Source organism: Oncorhynchus mykiss, chromosome 13 (assembly GCF_013265735.2).
Source record: "Oncorhynchus mykiss isolate Arlee chromosome 13, USDA_OmykA_1.1, whole genome shotgun sequence".
Classification (NCBI taxonomy): Eukaryota; Metazoa; Chordata; class Actinopteri; order Salmoniformes; family Salmonidae; genus Oncorhynchus; species Oncorhynchus mykiss.
The window spans coordinates 8,298,736-8,322,730 of NC_048577.1; the positions used below are offsets into that span (position 1 = coordinate 8,298,736).

General features: G+C 45.5%; 1 protein-coding gene across 1 annotated transcript in view; it reads left to right on the forward strand.

Annotated features, from left to right (window-relative positions):
• Nucleotides 1-19,608, forward strand: part of LOC110487246 — a 41,891-nt gene extending 22,283 nt beyond the window's left edge. The window contains exons 3-14 of the mRNA XM_036940116.1: nucleotides 2,595-2,795; nucleotides 3,045-3,170; nucleotides 3,254-3,299; nucleotides 3,388-3,478; nucleotides 3,700-3,841; nucleotides 3,945-4,049; nucleotides 7,520-7,610; nucleotides 8,245-8,278; nucleotides 15,444-15,521; nucleotides 15,855-15,957; nucleotides 17,176-17,309; nucleotides 17,474-19,608. Coding sequence (XP_036796011.1) covers nucleotides 2,595-2,795; nucleotides 3,045-3,170; nucleotides 3,254-3,299; nucleotides 3,388-3,478; nucleotides 3,700-3,841; nucleotides 3,945-4,049; nucleotides 7,520-7,610; nucleotides 8,245-8,278; nucleotides 15,444-15,521; nucleotides 15,855-15,957; nucleotides 17,176-17,309; nucleotides 17,474-17,609 — 1,287 coding nt within the window. The 3' untranslated portion in view covers nucleotides 17,610-19,608. The remainder of the gene's footprint in view (nucleotides 1-2,594; nucleotides 2,796-3,044; nucleotides 3,171-3,253; nucleotides 3,300-3,387; nucleotides 3,479-3,699; nucleotides 3,842-3,944; nucleotides 4,050-7,519; nucleotides 7,611-8,244; nucleotides 8,279-15,443; nucleotides 15,522-15,854; nucleotides 15,958-17,175; nucleotides 17,310-17,473) is intronic.
• The last annotated feature ends 4,387 nt before the right edge of the window (nucleotides 19,609-23,995 follow it).

A 23,995-nucleotide genomic window follows, 5' to 3' on the forward strand; every position in this document is an offset into this window, starting at 1 on the left:
GTCATTATCTCTGTCATACCTGGTCCACCTGTCATCATTCCTGGTCCACCTGTCATTATCTTTATTATACCTGGTCCACCTGTCATCATTCCTGGTCCACCTGTCATTATCTCTGTCATACCTGGTCCACCTGTCATTATCTCTGTCGTACCTGGTCCACCTGTCATCATTCCTGGTCCACCTGTCATTATCTCTGTCGTACCTGGTCCACCTGTCATCATTCCTGGTCCACCTGTCATTATCTCTGTCGTACCTGGTCCACCTGTCATCATTCCTGGTCCACCTGTCATTATCTCTGTCGTACCTGGTCCACCTGTCATCATCATCTCTGTCGTACCTGGTCCACCTGTCATTATCTCTGTCATACCTGGTCCACCTGTCATCATCATCTCTGTCGTACTTGGTCCACCTGTCATCATCATCTCTGTCGTACCTGGTCCACCTGCCTTCATCATCTCTGTCGTACCTGGTCCACCTGCCATCATCATCTCTGACAGAGATGATGATGGCAGGTGGACCAGGTACGACAGAGATGATGATGGACCACTAACTGGTCCACCTGCCATCATCCTCTCTGTCGTACCTGGTCCACCTGCCATCATCCTCTCTGTCGTACCTGGTCCACCTGCCATCATCATCTCTGTCGTACCTGGTCCACCTGCCATCATCCTCTCTGTCGTACCTGGTCCACCTGCCATCATCATCTCTGTCGTTCCTGGTCCACCTGCCATCATCATCTCTGTCGTACCTGGTCCACCTGCCATCATCATCTCTGTCGTACCTGGTCCACCTGCCATCATCATCTCTGTCGTACCTGGTCCACCTGCCATCATCCTCTCTGTCGTACCTGGTCCACCTGCCATCATCATCTCTGTCGTTCCTGGTCCACCTGCCATCATCATCTCTGTCGTACCTGGTCCACCTGCCATCATCATCTCTGTCGTACCTGGTCCACCTGCCATCATCCTCTCTGTCGTACCTGGTCCACCTGCCATCATCATCTCTGTCGTTCCTGGTCCACCTGCCATCATCATCTCTGTCGTACCTGGTCCACCTGCCATCATCATCTCTGTCGTACCTGGTCCACCTGCCATCATCATCTCTGTCGTACCTGGTCCACCTGCCATCATCATCTCTGTCGTACCTGGTCCACCTGCCATCATCATCTCTGCCGTACCTGGTCCACCTGCCATCATCATCTCTGTCGTACCTGGTCCACCTGCCATCATCATCTCTGTCGTACCTGGTCCACCTGCCATCATCATCTCTGTCGTACCTGGTCCACCTGCCATCATCATCTCTGTCGTACCTGGTCCACCTGCCATCATCATCTCTGTCGTACCTGGTCCACCTGCCATCATCCTCTCTGTCGTACCTGGTCCACCTGCCATCATCATCTCTGTCGTTCCTGGTCCACCTGCCATCATCATCTCTGTCGTACCTGGTCCACCTGCCATCATCATCTCTGTCGTACCTGGTCCACCTGCCATCATCCTCTCTGTCGTACCTGGTCCACCTGCCATCATCATCTCTGTCGTTCCTGGTCCACCTGCCATCATCATCTCTGTCGTACCTGGTCCACCTGCCATCATCATCTCTGTCGTACCTGGTCCACCTGCCATCATCATCTCTGTCGTACCTGGTCCACCTGCCATCATCATCTCTGTCGTACCTGGTCCACCTGCCATCATCATCTCTGCCGTACCTGGTCCACCTGCCATCATCATCTCTGTCGTACCTGGTCCACCTGCCATCATCATCTCTGTCGTACCTGGTCCACCTGCCATCATCATCTCTGTCGTACCTGGTCCACCTGCCATCATCATCTCTGTCGTACCTGGTCCACCTGCCATCATTTCTGTCGTACCTGGTCCACGTCCACCTGTCATCCCTGTCGTACCCGGTCCACCTGTCATCATCCTCTCTGTCGTACCTGGTCCACCTGCCATCATCATCTCTGTCGTTCCTGGTCCACCTGCCATCATCATCTCTGTCGTACCTGGTCCACCTGCCATCATCATCTCTGTCGTACCTGGTCCACCTGCCATCATCATCTCTGTCGTACCTGGTCCACCTGCCATTATCATCTCTGTCGTACCTGGTCCACCTGCCATCATCTCTGTCGTACCTGGTCCACCTGCCATCATCATCTCTGTCGTACCTGGTCCACCTGCCATCATCATCTCTGTCGTACCTGGTCCACCTGCCATCATTTCTGTCGTACCTGGTCCACGTCCACCTGTCATCCCTGTCGTACCCGGTCCACCTGCCATCATCATCTCTGTCGTACCTGGTCCACCTGCCATCATCATCTCTGTCGTACCTGGTCCACCTGCCATCATCATCTCTGTCGTACCTGGTCCACCTGTCATCATCTCTGTCGTACCTGGTCCACTTGCCATCATCATCTGTTGTACCTGGTCCACCTGCCATCATCATCTCTGTCGTACCTGGTCCACCTGCCATTATCATCTCTGTCGTACCTGGTCCACCTGCCATCATCATCATCTCTGTCGTACCTGGTCCACCTGCCATCATCATCTCTGTCCTCCTTACCCTCCCTCAACACACCTTTTACCATTCTCTCTTTACAGAGACAGAAAGAACGAAAGAAACTGGAGAAGGAGAAGAGTGCGGATGCTGAGCAGGAGGGAGAAGCGTCAGAGTCTGAGAGTGAAAGTGAGGAGGAGGAGGTAGAGAGGGTAGTACCTCCTGCCAAGAACAAGCCCACGCCTCCTCTCACTGTGTCTGGGAACAAGAGCAACCGCCAGCCCCCTGTCAGGACCCCAGAGGAGGTAGGGAAGGGAGGGAGGGAAGGACATGGAAGGCAGGGAGGTATGGAGGGGAGGATACACCAGAGAAACAAATAGATACAGGATGATAGAAAGTATTTGTCTCTTTCTGTCTATTATGTCTGCGGCCCAAATGGCACCCCATTTCCTATATAATGCCCTACTTCTGACCAGAGCTATATGATTCTATGGGCCCTGGTCATAAGCAGTGCATTATAAGGGTGCCATTTTGTTTTATATCTCCTCCTCTAGGAGCCAGAGTGGGACGTCCGCAGTGCGTTTGTGGCCAACGCTGCCAGTCACATCAGACCCAAAGCCAGGACCAGTGCAGGCCACACCTCTAGAGAGAACAAGGAGAACGAGTCTAGGACCAGCGAGGTGCGGAGGGCTGGACACACACACACACACACACACACACACGCGCACACAGAGGCAGTGTTAACTGAGTTGTCTCATTTCAGGTGGCGAGTTCAGACCCTGTGAAGAAGAAGGGAGCTTCACTAACAGGTGACATGAACACAATCGTCTCAGAATGATTATTTCTATTCACTGAAATGACCCCAGTTTAACACTGTATGTGTGTGTTCTCCTCCAGAGAAGGGTATTCAGCTGTTTAAGCAGGGCCAGTACTCTCAGGCTGTGGACATGTTCTCTGAGGCTATCCACTGTGACCCCAAAGACCACAGGTACACCTTAAAGCTTGACCTCTGACCCTAAATACAACGTATCGCACCAACTATGCTCTCTGACCTGAAATTAGATTTCTGTCAACTTGTGTTTTAATGTGTCCTCTCTCTCTCTCTCTCTCTCTCTCTCTCTCTCTCTCTCTCTCTCTCTCTCTCTCTCTCTTTCTCTCTCTTTCTTCCTTCCCTCCCTCTCTCGCTATCTGTCTCTCTTTCTCTTTCAGGTTCTTTGGGAATCGTTCATACTGCTACTGGTGTCTGGAGCTCTATCCCTCTGCCCTATCAGACGCTCAGAGGTCCATCCAGCTCGCCCCTGATTGGCCAAAGGGATACTTCCGCAAGGGGAGTGCACTGATGGGGTTAAAGGTCAGTGTCTGAGCTCTCTACTGTGAACGTAAACATTCCTGTGTGTGTGTGTGTGTCTGTCTGTCTGTCTGTGAAAAATCTTCCTCCCCTCTTCTCTCTCCAGCGGTATGGTGAGGCAGAGGGGGCCATGCAGCAGGTGTTGAAGCTGGATCAGGACTGTGAGGAGGCCTCCATTGAGCTCTTCAACTGCAAGGTCCTGCAGCTCATGGTGAGGGGAGACTGGGGTCAGGGGTCAAATCAAATCATATTAGTCACTTGCGCCGAATACAACAGGTGTAGTAGACCTTACAGTGAAATGCTTACTTACGAACCCCTAACCAACAATGTAGTTAAAAAGAAATTAATATGAAGAAATAAAAGTAACAAGTAATTAAAGAGCAGCAGTAAAATAACAAGAGCGAGACTATATACGGAGGGGGTACCGGTACAGAGTCAATGTGCAGGGGCACCGGTTAGTTTAGGTAATATGTACATGTAGGTAGAGTTATTTAAGTGCATAGATGATAACAACAGAGTAGCAGCAGTGTAAAAGAGAGGGGGGGGGGGGCAATGCAAATAGCCTGGGTAGCCATTTGATTAGATGTTCAGGAGTCTTATGGATTGGGGGGTAGAAGCTGTTTAGAAGCATCTTGGACCTACACTTGGCGCTCCGGTACCGCTTGCCCTGTGGTAGCAGAGAAAAGTCTGACTAAGGTGGCTGGAATCTGACCATTTTAGGGCCTTCCTCTGACACCGCCTGGTATAGAGGTCCTGGTTGGCAGGAAGCTTGGCCCCAGTGATGTACTTGGCCTTTCGCACTACCCTCTATAGTGCTTTGCGGTCGGAGGCCGGACAGTGATGCAACCTGCTCTCGATGGTGCAGCTGTAGAACCTTTTGAGGATCTGAGGACCCATGTCAAATCTTTTCAGTCTTATAATGGGGGTGTGCTCAGTCCTCTTTTTCCTGTAGTCCTCAATCATCTCCTTTGTCTTGATCACGTTGAGGGAGAGGTTGTTGTCCTGGCACCACACTGCCAGGTCTCTCCGTCGGTGATCAGTGCTACCACTGTTGTGTCATTGGCAAACGTAATGATGGTGTTGGAGTCGTGCATGGCCATGCAGTCATGAGTGAACAGGGAATACAGGTAGGGACTGAGCACGCACCCCTGAGGGGCCCCCGTGTTGAGGATCAGCGTGGCGGATGTGTTGTTACCTACCCTTACCACCTGGGGGCGGCCCGTCAGGAAGTCCAGGATCCAGTTGCAGAGGAGGTGTTTAGTCCCAGGGTCCTTAGCTTATTGATGAGCTTTGAGGGAACTATGATGTTGAACTGTGAGCTGTAGTCAATGAGAATAGAATTCTCACATAGGTGTTCCTTTTGTCCAAGTCGGAGAGGGCAGTGTGGAGTGCAATAGAAATTGCATCATCTGTGGATCTGTTGGTGTGATATGCAAATTGGAGTGGGTCTAGGGTTTCTAGAATAATGGTGTTGATGTGAGTCATGACCAGCCTTTCAAAGCACTTTATGCCTACAGACGTGAGTTTTACGGGTAGGAAGTCATTTAGGCAGGTTATCTTAGTGTTCTTGGGCACAGGCACGATGTTGGTCTGCTTAAAACATGTTGGTATTACAGACTTGGACAGGGAGAGGTTGAAAATGTCAGTGAAGACACTTGCCAGTTGGTCAGCGCACGTCCTGGTAATCCGTCTGGCCCTGCGGCCTTGTGAATGTTGACCTGTTTAAAACCTCTTGGAACTACCCATCCCGGATCTGGGAGAATTGTCATCAACTACACTAATTAGCATAGCGCAAGGGCCAAATAATCTTACTAGACAATATTCATATTCATGAAATCACAAGTGAAATATAGTGAAACACAGCTTAGCCTTTTGTTAATCACCTTGTCATCTCAGATTTTGAAATTATGCTTTACAGCCAAAGCAAGACAAGCGTTTCTGTAAGTTTATCGATAGCCTAGCATAGCATCATGTCCAGCTAGCAGCAGGAAGCTTGGTCACAAATCAGAAAAGCAATCAAATTAACCGTTTACCTTTGATGATCTTCGGATGTTTTCACTGACGGGACTCCCAGTTAGACAGCAAATGTTCCTTTTGTTCCATAAAAATTATTTTTATACCCAAAATACCTCCGTTTGTTTGTCATGTTATGTTGAGGTATCCACCGGAAATAGCGGTCACGACAACGCCAAATCCAAATTATATCCATAATATCGACAGAAACATGGCAAACGTTTTTTATAATCAATCCTCAAGGTGTTTTTCAAATATCTATTTGATAATATATCAACTGGGACAATTGGCTTTTCAGTAGGACCGAGAGGAAAAATGGCTACCTCTGTCTTTTACGCAAGAATCACTCTGAGAGCCCTCAGCTGGCCACTTACGCAATGTGGTCTTTTACGTTCATTTTTCAACATAAAGGCGTGAAACTACGTCTAAAGGCTGTAGACACCTTAGGGAATACGTAGAAAAGGGAATCTGGTTGATATCCCTTTCAATGGTCAATAGGGATGCATAGGAAAACAGAGCGTTCAAAATAAGAGTCACTTCCTGATTGGATTTTCCTCAGGCTTTCGCCTGCATTATCAGTTCTGTTATACTCACAGACAATATTTTTACAGTTTTGGAGTGTTTTCTATCCTAAGCTGTCAATTATATGCATATTCTAGCATCTGGTCCTGAAAAATAGGCCGTTAGGATAGAATTATGGTCAGATTTGCCAAATGGAGGGTGAGGGAGAGCTTTGTATGTGTCTTTGTGTGTGGAGTAAAGTTGATCCAGTTTTTTTCCCCTCTGGTTGTACATTTAACATGCTGATAGAAATTTGGCAAGACTGATTTAAGTTTCCCTGCATTAAAGTCCCCAGCCACTAGGAGCGCCGCCTCTGGGTGAGCATTTTCCTGTTTGCTTATGGCAATACAGCTCATTCAGTGTGGTCTTAGTGCCAGTGGTGGTGGTATGTAGACAGCTGTGAAAAATACAGATAACTCTCTAGGTAGACAGTGTGGTCTACAGCTTATCATGAGATACTCTACTTCAGGTGAGCAAAACCTTGAGACTTCCTTAGATATGGTGCACCAGGAGTTATTTACAAAAATACATAGTCCGCCGCCCCTTGTCTTTTATTTTTTAATTTAACTAGGCAAGTCAGTTAAGAACAAATTCTTATTTTCAATGACGGCCTAGGACTGAACTGAACTGCCTTGTTCAGGAGCAGAACGACAGATTTATTCTACCTTGTCAGCTCCTGGATTTGATCTTACAACCTTTCGGTTACTAGTCCAACGCTGTAACCACTAGGCTACCTGCCGCCCCAGGTCTGAACGACGACGCTGTTCTTTCCTGCCGATACGGCGTATAACCAGCCACCTGTTGATAATGTCGTCGTTCAGCCACGGCTCTGTGAAGCATAAAATATTACAGTCCTGTATGTCCCATTGGTAGTTTAATCTTCCGCGTAGGTCATCGATTTTATTTTCAAGAGTTTGCACATTTGTTAACAGAATGAAAGGAATTGGAGGTTTATTCGATCGCCTACGATCGGGTCAGGCTCTAGTCTTTTGTTATACAATAACTTTGGTGTTGATTGGTGAACTTGTGATGAGATTGTTTGTCTTTTCTGTTTTGTTCCTGAGATCTGATATCAGTTTATCAATTCACCCCTTCTCTCTCCTGTAGGATCTGGGTTTTGAAGAGGGGCAGAGTGTGTTGCTGTTGGAGAAGTTTACCACGGTGCAGGCTGCTCTCGGCTCCCCTGAGGCTGACAGAGGTATTGGGGACAGGCTGCTCTACCAGGGGGCGTAGTATAGACATGCTGCACTACCAGACCCCATCACAGGGGGCGTAGTATAGACATGCTGCACTTCCAGACCCCACCACAGGGGGTGTCGTATAGACAGGTTGCACTACCAGACCCCACCACAGGGGGCGTAGTATAGACAGGTTGCACTACCAGACCCCACCACAGGGGGCGTAGTATAGACAGGTTGCACTACCAGACCCCACCACAGGGGGCGTAGTATAGACAGGTTGCACTACCAGACCCCACCACAGAGGGCGTAGTATAGACAGGTTGCACTACCAGACCTCACCACAGGGGCGTAGTATAGACAGGTTGCACTACCAGACCCCACCACAGAGGTCCTAGTATAGACAGGTTGCACTACCAGACCCCACCACAGAGGGCGTAGTATAGACAGGTTGCACTACCAGACCCCACCACAGGGGGCGTAGTATAGACAGGTTGCACTACCAGACCCCACCACAGGGGGCATAGCCATTGCATTTAAAGAGTTTGATTTACCAAATATACTACAACAATATAGAGATACTTACTGTACATCTAAGATTGATTTGTTGTGAGGTTCCATAGTAAAGTGAACCTTTTCCTATTCTTTCTGCAGTGGTGGACCTCTCCTCCCCTGAGGACTCTACTGGGTGAGTATGTTGAACTGGGTATAATACCTGGGTTGTTAGTGTGACTCTCTACCATGTTATCCCACTGAGCTAAAGTCTAGGCATTAGCTTCGGGAGCTAACCTTGTCTGAGACATGAAGATTCATGTTCTCTCGTCATTTGAGACCAGCTTTGTTGACCGAGGCCACCACTCTGTTTGTTATCTCGTCATTTGAGACCAGCTTTGTTGACCGAGGCCACCGCTCTGTTTGTTATCTCGTCATTTGAGACCAGCTTTGTTGACCGAGGCCACCGCTCTGTTTGTTATCTCGTCATTTGAGACCAGCTTTGTTGACCGAGGCCACCGCTCTGTTTGTTATCTCGTCATTTGAGACCAGCTTTGTTGACCGAGGCCACCGCTCTGTTTGTTATCTCGTCATTTGAGACCAGCTTTGTTGACCGAGGCCACCACTCTGTTTGTTATCTCGTCATTTGAGACCAGCTTTGTTGAGGCCACCACCACTCTGTTTGTTATCTCGTCATTTGAGACCAGCTTTGTTGACCGAGGCCACCACTCTGTTTGTTATCTCGTCATTTGAGACCAGCTTTGTTGACCGAGGCCACCACTCTGTTTGTTATCTCGTCATTTAAACCAGCTTTGTTGACCGAGGCCACCGCTCTGTTTGTTATCTCGTCATTTGAGACCAGCTTTGTTGACCGAGGCCACCGCTCTGTTTGTTATCTCGTCATTTGAGACCAGCTTTGTTGACCGAGGCCACCGCTCTGTTTGTTATCTCGTCATTTGAGACCAGCTTTGTTGACCGAGGCCACCACTCTGTTTGTTATCTCGTCATTTGAGACCAGCTTTGTTGAGGCCACCGCTCTGTTTGTTATCTCGTCATTTGAGACCAGCTTTGTTGACCGAGGCCACCGCTCTGTTTGTTATCTCGTCATTTGAGACCAGCTTTGTTGAGGCCACCACCACTCTGTTTGTTATCTCGTCATCTAAATGGTCCTATAATACATCATGTAATTTCCATCCCTACAGTTCTAGAAGCTATAGACGGTCCCAAATGACCCCCTATTCCAGGGTTTCCGTTAGGAAAATGTTGCGCTGGACATTTGCCAAGAAGCATTTGAATTTACCGGACATGTGAGAAATTTAACGGACCTCATATGCATTGGGTGCTTCAGCTGATTAGGGCGTCCACCATCTGTCAGAATGACAGAAATCACATTTAAATGATGTTAATTCATATTAACAGAACATGCAAGTCGAAGATGCAACAATGTGTGGTAATTATTACCACATTCTGATTCTCACTTTGAAGATGTAACAATGTGTGGTAATTATTACCACATTCTGATTCTCACTGTGAAGATGTTAGAATAACTGTCCAAATGTACTTTTCCTCAACCAGACGAGTAACAAACAGCACAATAACTAGCCTGTCAGTCTACTGTCCCCCATAGGAGAAACGTTCACCTGTTCTATTGGTCAACTTGTGGAGAAAGAAATAGCCTATACCAAACACTCTGGGACAGTTGTGGGAAGATAGATCACAAATTCATAGTCGATCACCAAGCATTTCTGTGAAAAACCCAATGATAAAGCCTTGTGTTCCTATAAACATTTTGGGGTTTCGCGCTGTTGATGGTAGGTGCACTTGATTCAGCAGCCCTAGTGCCGGGAAGGCAAAGTGTTTCCATTTTAAACCATTTCATGTGTCTAAAGGTAGAACTCCGCCTACTCGGCAGGCCCAGAGAGCAAATCAAGTGCACCTATAGGCCTACCGCTGCCCAGTCAGATAGCTCAGTTCACCGAGTCTGCACAGTTTCCTCGCTCCATAGACTGTAAAAAGAAGCCTTGAACTCACAGCAAAGTTGATCCTGTGAGATTTCAAAACGTTTAAAACCACGAGTAGAGAGACAACGAATACAGCAGAGAGCTGCTTTTTTCTTGACTGAGTTCATGTTTAAGTTGTTATTCCGCATTGTCAACACTTAGTTAATCCGTTTTATAAGCCATAAAATGCGAGTGTTTCAATAAGCTTGCGTCATTGTTATTTCTCTGGTCATAGGAGTAACAACATTTAATTGGTTCAGAAGTAATGCAGTGCGACTTAAGCCTCAACTTAAGCCTCGCTGAAGACTGTGTCCCCTTTTCTCAGCTGAAGGAGGGATGGTGAGTCGGGAGAGAGGAGGGATGGTGAGTCGGGAGAGAGGAGGGACGGTGAGTCGGGTGAGAGGCAGCCTCCGCTGCTCCTTCCCTCCCCTCAGACTGACCATCAGATGCTCCCTCCCCTCAGACTGACCATCAGATGCAGGCCATCAGTCCAGTACAAAAAATAAGCAAATTATTATGCTCACTCAGCTGTGCCTCACAATCAATAGAACAAATGATCTATTACCAGTGTGATCATATACCTACAATTTTTTAAATGGTCTGAGAAGAACAACATTGGCAGGCCAATTCAAGCGCAGCCAATATGCAGTGATGATATATAGGGCCTATAGCCTACTGTACAAACCTCATTGCTACAGATCTGTGTTTAATTAGTTAATGTTGCAAAAGGCTTATGTTTAAGTCATGTTTTTAAAAAATCTGAGCGGTAGATCTCGGCTTGCCTTTTGACTCCGTGATCTTGACTCAGAAAAGGTTGTTGACCGCTGGTTTAGATTAAAATGTTAAACTATTTTTTCCTCACATTATAAATGCAACAATGTGCACAAGGCAGTAGGCGATGCGTGAATGTTTGTTCCATAATGACATTAGCGGGAGAACACCATTGTCAAAAGAGCACTGCACATGCGAGTGGTTTCATGTGACAGAGATGAAAATATTTGTTAGAAATTTTGAGAGGGGACATCTGATATGCAACAACTAGCATGCGTTGCTGGTATGACTAGGATTGTGCCTTTGTTTACTGGACGAGAAAGAAAGTTGATATAAAATAATTGCCTCCACAGGCTAGGCTACTTTGACGCAAAGTAAGACATGCCTAATAATGTGTAGTAAAACCAGGGGTTGGAACCGGTTTGGGGAACAGACTTCGAAAATGAAGAACAGAACCAGAACTAAGAACGAAAGTGATCTATACTGTACCGGAACAGAACTGTTATTTTAAAAGCATGCGAACCGGTTAATAATGTTATTTTCTTTCTGGGAATTTTTTTCCAGTCCCACCAAAAATGCAACAAAGTGCCTATGCAAAGCCCTCACTCTGTTACTCAGAAACTTAATCCAGTGTCTGCCTGCCTGCCAGCTGAAAATTGTGTGTGTGTGTGTGTGTGTGTGTGTGTGTGTGTGTGTGTGTGTGTGTGTGTGTGTGTGTGTGTGTGTGTGTGTGTGTGTGTGTGTGTGTAGGCTAACTGCCCCTCCCTCTGAAGCATAGTCTACCGTAGCTACTGACGTTACACGCTTGATTAAAATATTTTTATTAGAGAAGAATGGATTAACCTTTTCATTGCTAGTTAAGGATACTATAGTACTATATACATGTTTTTATTTGAATTCTGGTGCTGCTCTGCACACAAGCTTGTTAGCTAGCTAGCTAGCTCTGGTCTAGCTATTGTCAAGCAAATGGGCAGGCAGGGTACGGCAGTTTCCTAGTGTACTGTAGTGGAACTGGGAGTCATGATCAAGGGTTTGTTCAGTTTCCTAGTGTACTGTAGTGGAACTGGAAGTCATGACCAAGGGTTTGTTCAGTTTCCTAGTGTACTGTAGTGGAACTGGGAGTCATGATCAAGGGTTTGTTCAGTTTCCTAGTGTACTGTAGTGGAACTGGAAGTCATGATCAAGGGTTTGTTCAGTTTCCTAGTGTACTGTAGTGGAACTGGGAGTCATGATCAAGGGTTTGTTCAGTTTCCTAGTGTACTGTAGTGGAACTGAGAGTCATGATCAAGGGTTTGTTCAGTTTCCTAGTGTACTGTAGTGGAACTGAGAGTCATGATCAAGGGTTTGTTCAGTTTCCTAGTGTACTGTAGTGGAACTGAGAGTCATGATCAAGGGTTTGTTCAGTTTCCTAGTGTACTGTAGTGGAACTGGAAGTCATGATCAAGGGTTTGTTCAGTTTCCTAGTGTACTGTAGTGGAACTGAGAGTCATGATCAAGGGTTTGTTCAGTTTCCTAGTGTACTGTAGTGGAACTGAGAGTCATGATCAAGGGTTTGTTCAGTTTCCTAGTGTACTGTAGTGGAACTGGAAGTCATGATCAAGGGTTTGTTCAGTTTCCTAGTGTACTGTAGTGGAACTGAGAGTCATGATCAAGGGTTAGTTCAGTTTCCTAGTGTACTGTAGTGGAACTGGAGTCATGATCAAGGGTTTGTTCAGTTTCCTAGTGTACTGTAGTGGAACTGAGAGTCATGATCAAGGGTTTGTTCAGTTTCCTAGTGTACTGTAGTGGAACTGAGAGTCATGATCAAGGGTTTGTTCAGTTTCCTAGTGTACTGTAGTGGAACTGGGAGTCATGATCAAGGGTTTGTTCAGTTTCCTAGTGTACTGTAGTGGAACTGAGAGTCATGATCAAGGGTTTGTTCTGGTCCAATGTTAGTTAAGCCAACTCACTGAAGTTCAGACATTCAAAGTTCCTTCATAGAAGCTTCTCCTTCGCAGGTATGATTCTGTGGGCCTAATTCAGATAATGCATGTCATCACTTTATGACCAACTCCCTTCTCACCAGTGTATTTTTAGTCACATCTAGCACCCTTCTCTACACTTGTCTGTCCAATGCATGTACTTAGCTTGTCCGCTGCATAGCAAGCTGCTCTATCCATTGGTGAAGTCATTTAATGTCGAGCTAAATGTAAAAATATATATATATATTTTAGAGGTTTTAAAAGGAACGATATAAACAGTTACTTTTGTTTGAACCGGTTCAGAACATTATTTTGCTGGTCGGAACAGTGGAGCGGCACAAACAAAATAATGGTTCTGTTCAGAACGAATAGATTGGAAAATTATTTTGGTTCCAACCCCTGATTTAAAACGTTCAGGTTTCAATCAATTAATTAAGTATGTTTTCAAAATGCCTACTGCCTCCATCACATTGCAAAGTGGTGTGTGACGAGGTGATGAAGCCGTCTTGTTAATTTGCTGTTTGAGGAGCTGTATCAGCATCTCTCCTGCTGTCTGACAGATTTACCTCTCAGAGGCTCTGCATCTGTAGGCTGTACGCGTGATAAATATAATGCATTACGAATATACTGTACACGTGCCAATTTAATTCCACTGAATTATGCAAATTAACCTATAGACTGATAAGCATGTCCAGTCCAATGTATTTAGATCATCTGGTATTTCCATCAATGAATAACGCTTTTTAGCCTGTTTCACAATGGGATTTTTTTCTTCTTCTCCCGGACAATTGGCCAATGGTAATTTTATTTATCGGCTTTTCATTTTTTTTAATCGGCCAAAAGCCGGCTATTACTGGCTAATGGAAACCCTGCCCTATTCCCTATATTGTGCACTTCTTTCGACAAGAGCCCTATAGGCCTTGGTCAAAAGTAATGAACTACAGTTGAAGTCGGAAGTTTACATACACCTTCGCAAAATACATTTAAACTCAGTTTTTCATAATTCCTGACATTTAATCCCAGTAAAAAATCCCTGTCTTAGGTCAGTTAGGATCACCACTTTATGTTAAGAATGTGAAATGTCAGAATAATAGCAGAGAGAATAATTTATTTCAGCTTTTATTTCTTTCATCACATTCCCAGTGGGTCAGAAGTTTACATACACTCAATTAGTATTTGGTAGCATTCCCTTTAAATGGTTTAACTTGGGTGAAACGTTTCGGGTAGCCTTCCACAAGCTTCCCACAATACGTTGGGTGAGTTTTGGCCCATTCCTCCTGACAGAGCTGGTGTAACGGAGTCAGGTTTTTAGGCCTCCTTGCTCGCACACACTTTCAGTTCTGCCCACAAATGTTCTATAGGATTGAGGTCAGAGCTTTGTGATGGCCACTTCAATACCTTCGTTGTCCTTAAGGCATTTTGCTTTGGAAATATGGTTGGGGTCATTGTTCATTTGGAAGACCCATTTGTGACGAAGCTTTAACTTCCTGACTGATGTCTTGAGATGTTGCTTCAATATATCCACTCATGATGCCATCCATTTTGTGAAGGACACCAGTCCCTCCTGCAGCAAAGCACCCCCACAACATGATGCTGCCACCCCTGTGCTTCACGGTTGGGATGGTATTCTTTGGCTTGCAAGCCTCCCCCTTTTTCCTCCAAACATAACAATGGTCATTATGGCCAAACAGATCTATTTCTGTTTCATCAGACCAGAGGACATTTCTCCAAAAAGTACGCTCTTTGTCCCCATGTGCAGTGGCAAACCGTAGTCTGGATTTTTTATTGCGGTTTTGGAGCAGTGACTTCTTCCTTGCTGAGCGGCCTTTCAGGTTATGTCGATATAGGACTAGTTTTACTGTGGATATAGATACTTTTGTACCGTTTCCTCCAGCATCTTCACAATGTCCTTTGCTGTTGTTCTGGGATTGATTTGCACTTTTCGCACCAAAGTACGTTCATCTCTAGGAGACAGAACACGTCTCCTTCCTGAGCAGTATGACGGCTGCGTGGTCCCATGGTGTTTATACTTGCGTACTATTGTTTGTACAGATGAACGTGGTACCTTCTGGCGTTTGGAAATTGCTCCCAAGGATGAACCAGACTTGTGGAGGTCTACCATTTTCTTTCTGAGGTCCTGGCTGATTTCTTTTGATTTTCCCATGATGTCAAGCAAAGAGGCATTGAGTTTGAAGGATTGGCCTTGAAATATATCCACAGGTACAACTCCAAATCAAATTATGTCAATTAGCCTATCAGAAGCTTTCTAAGGCCATTTTCTGGAATTTTCCAAGCTGTTTAAAGGCACAGTCAACTTAGTGTATGTAAACTTCTGACCCACTGGAATTGTGATACCGTGAACTATAAGTGAAATAATCTGTCTGTAAACAATTGTTGGACAAATTACTTGTCATGCACAAAGTAGATGTCCTAACCAACTTACCAAAACTATAGTTTGTTAGCAAGAAATTTGTTGAGTGGTTGAAAATGTGTTTTAATGACTCCAACCTATGTGTATGTAAACTTCCGACTTCAACTGTATGTAGGGAATAGGGTGCCATTTAGGTTGCATTCATAATGTTGTGGTGTTATGTTGCTGTAATGAATGTGTTTTTCCTCTTATCCTCAGGTCCCCCTGTCCCTCTCTCTGGGTGGGGAACGTCACCGTGGACCTCACTGAGAAGCACATATGGGACCTTTTCAAAACGTACGACCACCATGCCCCATTTCCATCTGTTTTAGTTCAGTAGCCTGACCTATCTATCTCCATATCCACTGCTTAGGCTTCTCTTGCTGTGACTTTCTTTGTTTCTGACATGGTGTGTGGTGATAATCATCAAGAAACATAACATTAACACCTTAAATGGTTCACTCAAAATGGCCGCCGGTCCACCATTCTAACACTATGACATTTATCTGTTTGTTGAGTTGGAATGGTGATCATTATTCTTTTACCTTCTAATTCTATGTTTTTACTGTAGGTGTGGGGAAATAGAGAGAATGTAGAACTCAGAATTAGTATCAATGTTCTGTACCATAGGTGTGGTGAGATAGAGAGTATCAGAGTTCTACACGAGAGATTCTGTGCCTTTGTCAACTTCAAGAATGCCAACATGGCCGCTCGCGCCTTGGAGAGGCTCCAGGTGAGTGATGGGATGAAACATAATGCTGTCTAAATACCTTCAACTATGTGAGTTGTGCTTTCAATTCCTCAGCTTGAACTTTAGGAGTGTGTACTTTTGGGACTATGCTATTGTACCTTTGCAACTATGCTATTGGTTCCATTGCACTTGTGGGACTATGCTTTTGGTTCCATTGTACCTTTGGGACTATGCTATTGTACTTTTGGGAGTATGCTTTTGGTTCTATTGTCCGATTGGAAAAATGCTTTGGGTTCCATTGTACTTTTGGGACATTGTTTATTTAACCAGGAAAGTCAATTATTAATAACAAATTATTATTTACAATGACTGTGAGACTAAAGGCCTTGTGTGAGTACGGATAACCCCTCAAAAAACAGTTTAAATCTAATTAACATAATAGTCCAAATCGCCTAAAAACCTGTCCGTTCAAGATAGAGATATCAGTCCAACGCAAAGGTGGCAGAGCGAGAGCGATGTTTGTCAGACCATGAGACATCCCGAAAAACGAAAACATCTGTACAAAAACATGATTTAAAAATAAGTTTGACTAAAAGGACAACACAGACAGAAGACACTGGCAACAGCTCAAATACACCAGCAAACAGTGTGTGTGTGTGTAGTGTAAAACAACAGGCTTCCTTACATAAAGCAATGCAAACTAGTGACATGGGGTGACAACTAGAAACAGCTACACGGCTCAACAACCTGTTCATCTATTTAACCTTTGAACTCCTCCAGGGACACCAGGTCCTGGTGTTTTAGGTTGGCCCGGAGGGAATTCAAGATCAGGAGCTGAGTAATGAAAGGGACTATTAGCATAAAACACGATTGAGATCTGAGCTTGTATTATGTGTTCTCATTTTGAGCTAGAAGAGCAATGTTTCTTAACTGAATAAGAATGTACCAGGGTTTGAGGCTGCGTGTTGCTACTGATGTCCACCTGACAGCACTGTAGAGATCACAATGGTGAGTTAGACGTCTCTGCATGATACACAGAGTCAAGAGCCTTCAGTGTAGAGCTTGAGTCTTGCACATAAATAGTATCAAAATTGTTCAACACAGAGAGAACTCCTTTCTGGCAGCAAAGGAAAAACAATCTTTGTGCCGGTAATTAAACCCAATACGTTGTTATTGTTTCCATTGTACTTTTGGGACTATGCTATTGGTCCTATTGCATGTAGTATTTTGAATGTGCCTGCTGTTTGTCCTCCTGTCCAGGGTGTGGAGCTGGAGAGCACCAGGCTGGTAATCAGGTACCCAGACCGCTGGATGCAGAGAACCCCTCCCTCTCCTCAGAGGACCAACCTTATAGGCCTCAACACCTCCTCAGCCTCCCAGTACAACTCCACAGGGTAAAGACATCCGTCTGTCATTCAACACATCATTATGAGTTATTCTAAAGTGTTACCAATCATCTCATATTAACTTTTGAAATGTACAAAGTGATGGAAGGAGGAAGCAGGAGTTCAGGTGCAGGTGTTTGTGTTTTCATACTGTTTGTGTGTCTCTCTCCCAGGACCAGGAGGACGGCTCCCATCAATGGTGATGAGTGTTTCTTCTGGAGGACCACCGGCTGTTTCTATGGTGACAGGTGTCGCTTCAAACACAAGCCTGACCAGAGAGGAAGAGACAGGAAACCATGGCAACCCTGACCACCACGCAGGGACTGGATAGTACAGAGGGAGGAGAATGATGAGGATGAGGGACTGTGTCCCTACTTTAAAAGGGAAAAGGAGATTTGGAAGGCGGAGGGCGGGGGGGTGTCACCCCGTTTGTAGTCCTCTGGCACAGACCACAGATCCCAGACAGAACACTAGACATATATAATGAGTGTGTGAAGTGTCAATCAAAGTGAAGAGGAGTGCACCTCTGATTTCCTTCCCCCTCTCCCTCGGCCTGAGCTGTAAAACATGGAAATGACATCATCATTAGAAGTTGAAGGGATCTTTGCACAGTGAACCTCCTCTATGATGACCATGTTGTAGACACTAAGGGGGATAACATCTGTTGTTATCATGTGTTTTACTGTGTTTGTATTTATGGTCATGTGACTGGACATGTGACCTGAATGTGTCACTTTGAGACTCAGTGCCAGCCTGATGCCATAGGGTGCCAAGTAACTGTCCCTACAGGGGATAAATAAACAATGTTTTTTAATTGAATATGGGGCATGTTCCATGCAGACTAAATTGCAGTCACCTGCCTTCTCTCACAACACCTGGATAAGTGTTTGTTTAAGATGTCAGCTGACCCAATCATGATATAGCAAACTGATGCAGGACTGCACAGTCAGTGACGTGGCACACAACCATGAGTCAGTCTGGAACGTCACCAGTGTCCATGGGGTGTTCTGACATCCAGACCACCTTAAATGAAACAAGTAGTGTACTACTGTGGATATTGGAACAAGACCCGTAACACCTTCCTAATATTGAGTTGCACCTCCCCCTTTTGCCCTCAGAACAGCCTCGTCAGGACATGGACTCTACAAGGTGTTGAAAGCGTTCCACAGGGATGCTGGCCCATGTTGACTCCAATGCTTCCCACAGTTGTGTCAAGTTGGCTGGACGTCCTTTGGGTGGTGGAACATTCTTGATACACACGAGAAACTGTTGAGTGTGAAAAACCCAGCAGCGTTGTAGTTCTTGACACACTCAAAGCAGTGCGTCTGGCACCTAATACTGTACCCCGTTCAAAGGCACTTAAATCTTTTGTCTTGCCCGTTCACCCTCTGAATGGCACACATACACAACCCATGTCTCAATGCTTAAACATCCTTCTTTAACCTGACTCCTCCCCTTCATCTTTAACCTGACTCCTCCCCTTCATCTACACTGATTTGAAGTGGATTTAACAAGTGATCATAGCTTTCACCTGGATTCACCTGGTCATTTATGTTATAGAAATAGCAGGTATTCCTAATATTTTGTACACACAGTGTTAGCTCGGTGGACTAATACATGTCTGTTCAGTGGACTAATACATGTCTGTTCAGTGGACTAATACATGTCTGTTCAGTGGACTAATACATGTCTGTTCAGTGGACTAATACATGTCTGTTCAGTGGACTAATACATGTCTGTTCAGTGGACTAATACATGTCTGTTCAGTGGACTAATACATGTCTGTTCAGTGGACTAATACATGTCTGTTCAGTGGACTAATACATGTCTGTTCAGTGGACTAATACATGTCTGTTCAGTGGACTAATACATGTCTGTTCAGTGGACTAATACATGTCTGTTCAGTGGACTAATACATGTCTGTTCAGTGGACTAATACATGTCTGTTCAGTGGACTAATACATGTCTGTTCAGTGGACTAATACATGTCTGTTCAGTGGACTAATACATGTCTGTTCAGTGGACTAATACATGTCTGTTCAGTGGACTAATACATGTCTGTTCAGTGGACTAATACATGTCTGTTCAGTGGACTAATACATGTCTGTTCAGTGGACTAATTAAATTCAAGTTGACTAAAGTGACAATATGAGGAGCACAGAATGATTGATTGAGAGCCTCAATGTAAAAAGACAATCTGTCTGTATCCTCTCAGCATGTGGGGGAGCTGAGTGTACAAATGACTACCGGTTTATTATGTCAATCAGTTGTATTCATTCATAATAAAGTACAGTTTTATCAGATCAGATGAAGTTTCATTATTAAATGTACATTTTATCTGCTGCCACGTGTTGTATATTTATATGTACGTTTCCCTCTGATTGAATTGTCTGAATTCACTTGTCGAGTGACAAAGAAAAAAAACGACATTGATGAAAGATGTGAATCCTCTACTGGCAAAGACATAGTATCTAGGAAAACGATTTAGGCTTTGCCTGTTCCTCTCTGCCCCTGTTCCTCTCTGCCCCTGTTCCTCTCTGCCCCTGTTCCTCTCTGCCCCTGTTCCTCTCTGCCCCTGTTCCTCTCTCCCCCTGTTCCTCTCTGCCCCTGTTCCTCTCTCCCCCTGTTCCTCTCTGCCCCTGTTCCTCTCTCCCCCTGTTCCTCTCTCCCCCTGTTCCTCTCTGCCCCTGTTCCTCTCTGCCCCTGTTCCTCTCTGCCCCTGTTCCTCTCTGCCCCTGTTCCTCTCTCCCCCTGTTCCTCTCTGCCCCTGTTCCTCTCTGCCCCTGTTCCTCTCTGCCCCTGTTCCTCTCTGCCCCTGTTCCTCTCTGCCCCTGTTCCTCTCTGCCCCTTTCCCTCTCTCCCCCTGTTCCTCTTTGCCCCTGTTCCTCTCTGCCCCTGTTCCTCTCTGCCCCTGTTCCTCTCTGCCCCTGTTCCTCTCTGCCCCTGTTCTTCTCTGCCCCTGTTCCTCTCTGCCCCTGTTTCTCTATGCCCCTGTTCCTCTCTGCCCCTGTTCCTCTCTGCCCCTGTTCCTCTCTGCCCCTGTTTCTCTCTGCCCCTGTTTCTCTCTACCCCTGGCCCCAGTCCTTTTTTGTCTGCGTCCCTTTTCTCCACCCTTCCCGAAGTGTGCACTAACAATCACCAATCACACACGCACACAGAGGCAGTGTTGACTGAGTTGTCTCATTTCAGGTTTAGAGTTCAGACCCTGTGAAGAAGAAGGGAGCTTCACTAACAGGTGACATGAACACAATTGTCTCAGAATGATTATTTCTATTCACTGAAATGACCCCAGTTTAACACTGTATGTGTGTGTTCTCCTCCAGAGAAGGGTATTCAGTTGTTTAAGCAGGGCCAGGGTTATCAGGCTGTGAACATGTTCTCTGAGGCTATCCACTGTTACCCCAAAGTCCACAGATACACAGCACCTTAAAGCTTGACCTCTAACCTATGACCCCAAACACCACAGGCACACAACATAAAATACCACAATACTCACAAATTAGATTTGTGTTATCTTGTCCAAACTCTCTCTCTCTCGCTCTGGTTCTTTGGGAATAATTGATACAGCTAAGGGTGTTTGGAGATCTACTCCTCTGACTTATCACAAGCTCAGAAGTCCATCCAGCTTGCTCCTGATTGGCCAAAGTGATGCTTCCACAAGGGAGTGCACTAACAGGGTTGAAGGTCACTATCTGAGCTATCTACTGTGAACGTGCACAATGCTTTGTGTGTGTCTGTCCGTCAGAATTCTGACTCTCTCGCCATCTCTCTTCCTCCCCCCTCCCCTCTTCTCTCCAGCAGTATGGTGAGGCAGAGAGGGCCATGTAACAGAGTGGAGGCTCCTCAGAGGAGGAAGGGGAGGGACATCCCCCTTAGTGAGTTTAACTATGTAATCAAATAAATTATTAAAACACACTATTTCGCAATGAAGGTCTATAGTAGCCTCAACAGCACTCTGTAGGGTAGCACCATGGTGTAGCTGGAGGACAGCTAGCTTCCGTGCCCTGGTACATTGATTTCCAATGCTCATGGTTCTCGCCCCCTTCCATAGACTTACACAGTAATTATGACAACTTCTGAACGATGTCCTCCAACCTATCAGAGATCTTGTTGCATGAAGTGACATGTTGTCCACCCAATCAAAGGATCAGAGAATGAATCTAGTACTGAAAGCATAAGCTGCAGCTAGCTAGCACTGCAGTGCACACAATGTGGTGAGTAGTTGACTCAGAGAGAAAAACAACAGTTGAACAGTTTTGAACAAACACATTTTTTCCAAAATGAAGGAGGAGCAAAATAGAGAGCGATTTCATCATTATTTTTCACTTTCACTTTTTTAGCTAGCAAATGCAGCTATCTAGTTTAGCCTACTGAAACACCCTGCTCAAACAGAGGGATGCTATATTAGCTAGCTGACTATGATGATCCAACACAACACTGGAACTCTTCCACGTCAAGGGAAGCTTTTGGTTTTACTCATTTATTGCCACCGGGGCTCGCCTGTGTAAGTGCTAAACAGCTTACTGACAGTACACAGTAACGTTACTGCATGATTTTAGAGGGATTACTAACACTATAGTTCTATTAGCTATTGTAGCGACCCGCACAGACAGCTGTGTGTTATGTGTTAGGCTATTAGTTGGTTGTGTTGTACTTACCAGTACCCAGTGTTCGCGGGGCTGACATGCCAATCAACCTGCCAATCACGGAATGTCTGGAATGTTCTGATGCCGGGCATCCTGGTGGTTGGTGGAGTGGCATGGGGGTGGAGTGGCGTGAACATGGGGGTGGAGTGGCGTGGGGGTGGGGGTGGGGATGGAGCATACATCTTGTATTTCCAGGTGTAGCCATTGTTCTCTCTCTTACGTCTGGCCTTCACAAGAGAAGTTCACGGTTGTTTTATAGGGTATCCTTCATTTATTTGGGGTGGGCTACGGCCAAACAGTAGCCTGTGTGAAGTTGGGTTAATAAAACGTAAATTCGTAAACTCAATCCTCTGTCTGGACAATTGTTCCTTTATGATCTAGCCAGGTCATTGCACTATGTTGACTATGACATTATTTTAGCTAATATGGTGACAACGATATAGAGTGTGTGTAGGGGTTTGGCTTGGAAAGTTTTTTTCACCTGGTCACATGCAGCTGGTGTGTTGTACATTGCTACTACAACAACCTCCACTCTTCTGGGAAGGCTAGATGTTGGAACATTGCTACAAGCATTTCGCTACAGCATTTGGCTAACACCCGCAATAACATCTGCTAAACACGTGTATTTGACAAATACAATTTGATTTGATTGCTGTGGAGACTTGCTTCCATTCAGCCAGAAGAGCATTGGTGAGCTTGGGCAGTGATGTTCGGCGATTAGGCCTGGCCTGGCTTGCAGTCGGTGTTCCAAAGATCCCAAAGGTTTTCGATGGGGTTGAGGTCTGAGCTCTGTGCAGGCCAATTAAGATCTTCCACCCCGATCTCGACAAACCCTTTCTGTATGGATCTTGCTTTGTACACGGGGACATTGTCATGCTGAAACAGGAAAGTGTCTTTCCAAACTGTTTCCACAAAGTTGGAAGCACAGAATCGTATAGAATATCATTGTTTGCTGTCGCGTTAAGGTCTCCCTTCACTGGAACTAAGGGATCAGCCTAAACCAAGAAAAACAGCCCCAGACCATTATTCCTCCTCCACCAAACTTTACAGTTGGCACTGTGCATTGGGGCAGGTAGCGTTCTCCTGGCATCCACCAAACCCAGATACGTCCGTATGACTGCCAGATGGTGAAGCGTGATTCATAACTCCAGAGAATGCGTTTCCACTGCTCCAGAGTCCAATGGCGGCAAGCTTTACACCACTCCAGCTGACGCTTGGCATTGCGCACGGTGATCTTAAGAAATGGAAACCCATTTCATGAAGCTCCCGACGAACAGATCTTGTGCTGAAGTTGCTTCTAGCCGCAGTTCGGAACTCGGTAGTGAGTGTTGCAGCCGAGGACAGATGATTTCTACACGCTACGTGCTTCAGCACTCAGCGGACCCCATTCTGTGAGCTTGTGTGGCCTACCACTTTATGGCTGAGCCGTTGTTGCTCCTAGACGTTACCACTTCATAATAACAGCATTTACAGTTGACCAGGGCAGCTCTAGCAGGGCAGAAATTTGACAAACTGACTGTAAAGGTGGCATCCTATGAAGGTGCCATGTTGAAAGTCACTGAGCTCTTCAGTAAGGCCATTCTACTGCCAAGTTATGGAGATTGCATGGCTGTGTGCTCGATTTAATACACCTGTCACAGGTGTGGTTGAAATAACCTAATCCACTAATTTGAAGGGATGTTCACATACTTTTGTATAGTGTATGTGTCCAAAAAAACACATTTTGTTATATCCCCTAGATATAGGACAGTCACTTCAAAACTTTAGTCCTTATGATACATTTTTTCACTCTTTAAAAAAACTAACATTTATGAATGTGTTGTTCAATGCGTTTGTATTGTCTATAGCAGTAAAGGCCAAATTCAATATTTTATCAAATCATTTTTCAGTATTTAATCTTTTTACCTAAAGGGGTACTATAATTCAAAATCAAATAGCTAAATGATCCATGGTACGACCACCTTAAAACAATTCCATATGTCAGCTAGTAGAACCCCCCACCCCAAATGGCTTAGACTTTTAGATGTTCAGAAACCCAGTGTCAGAGGG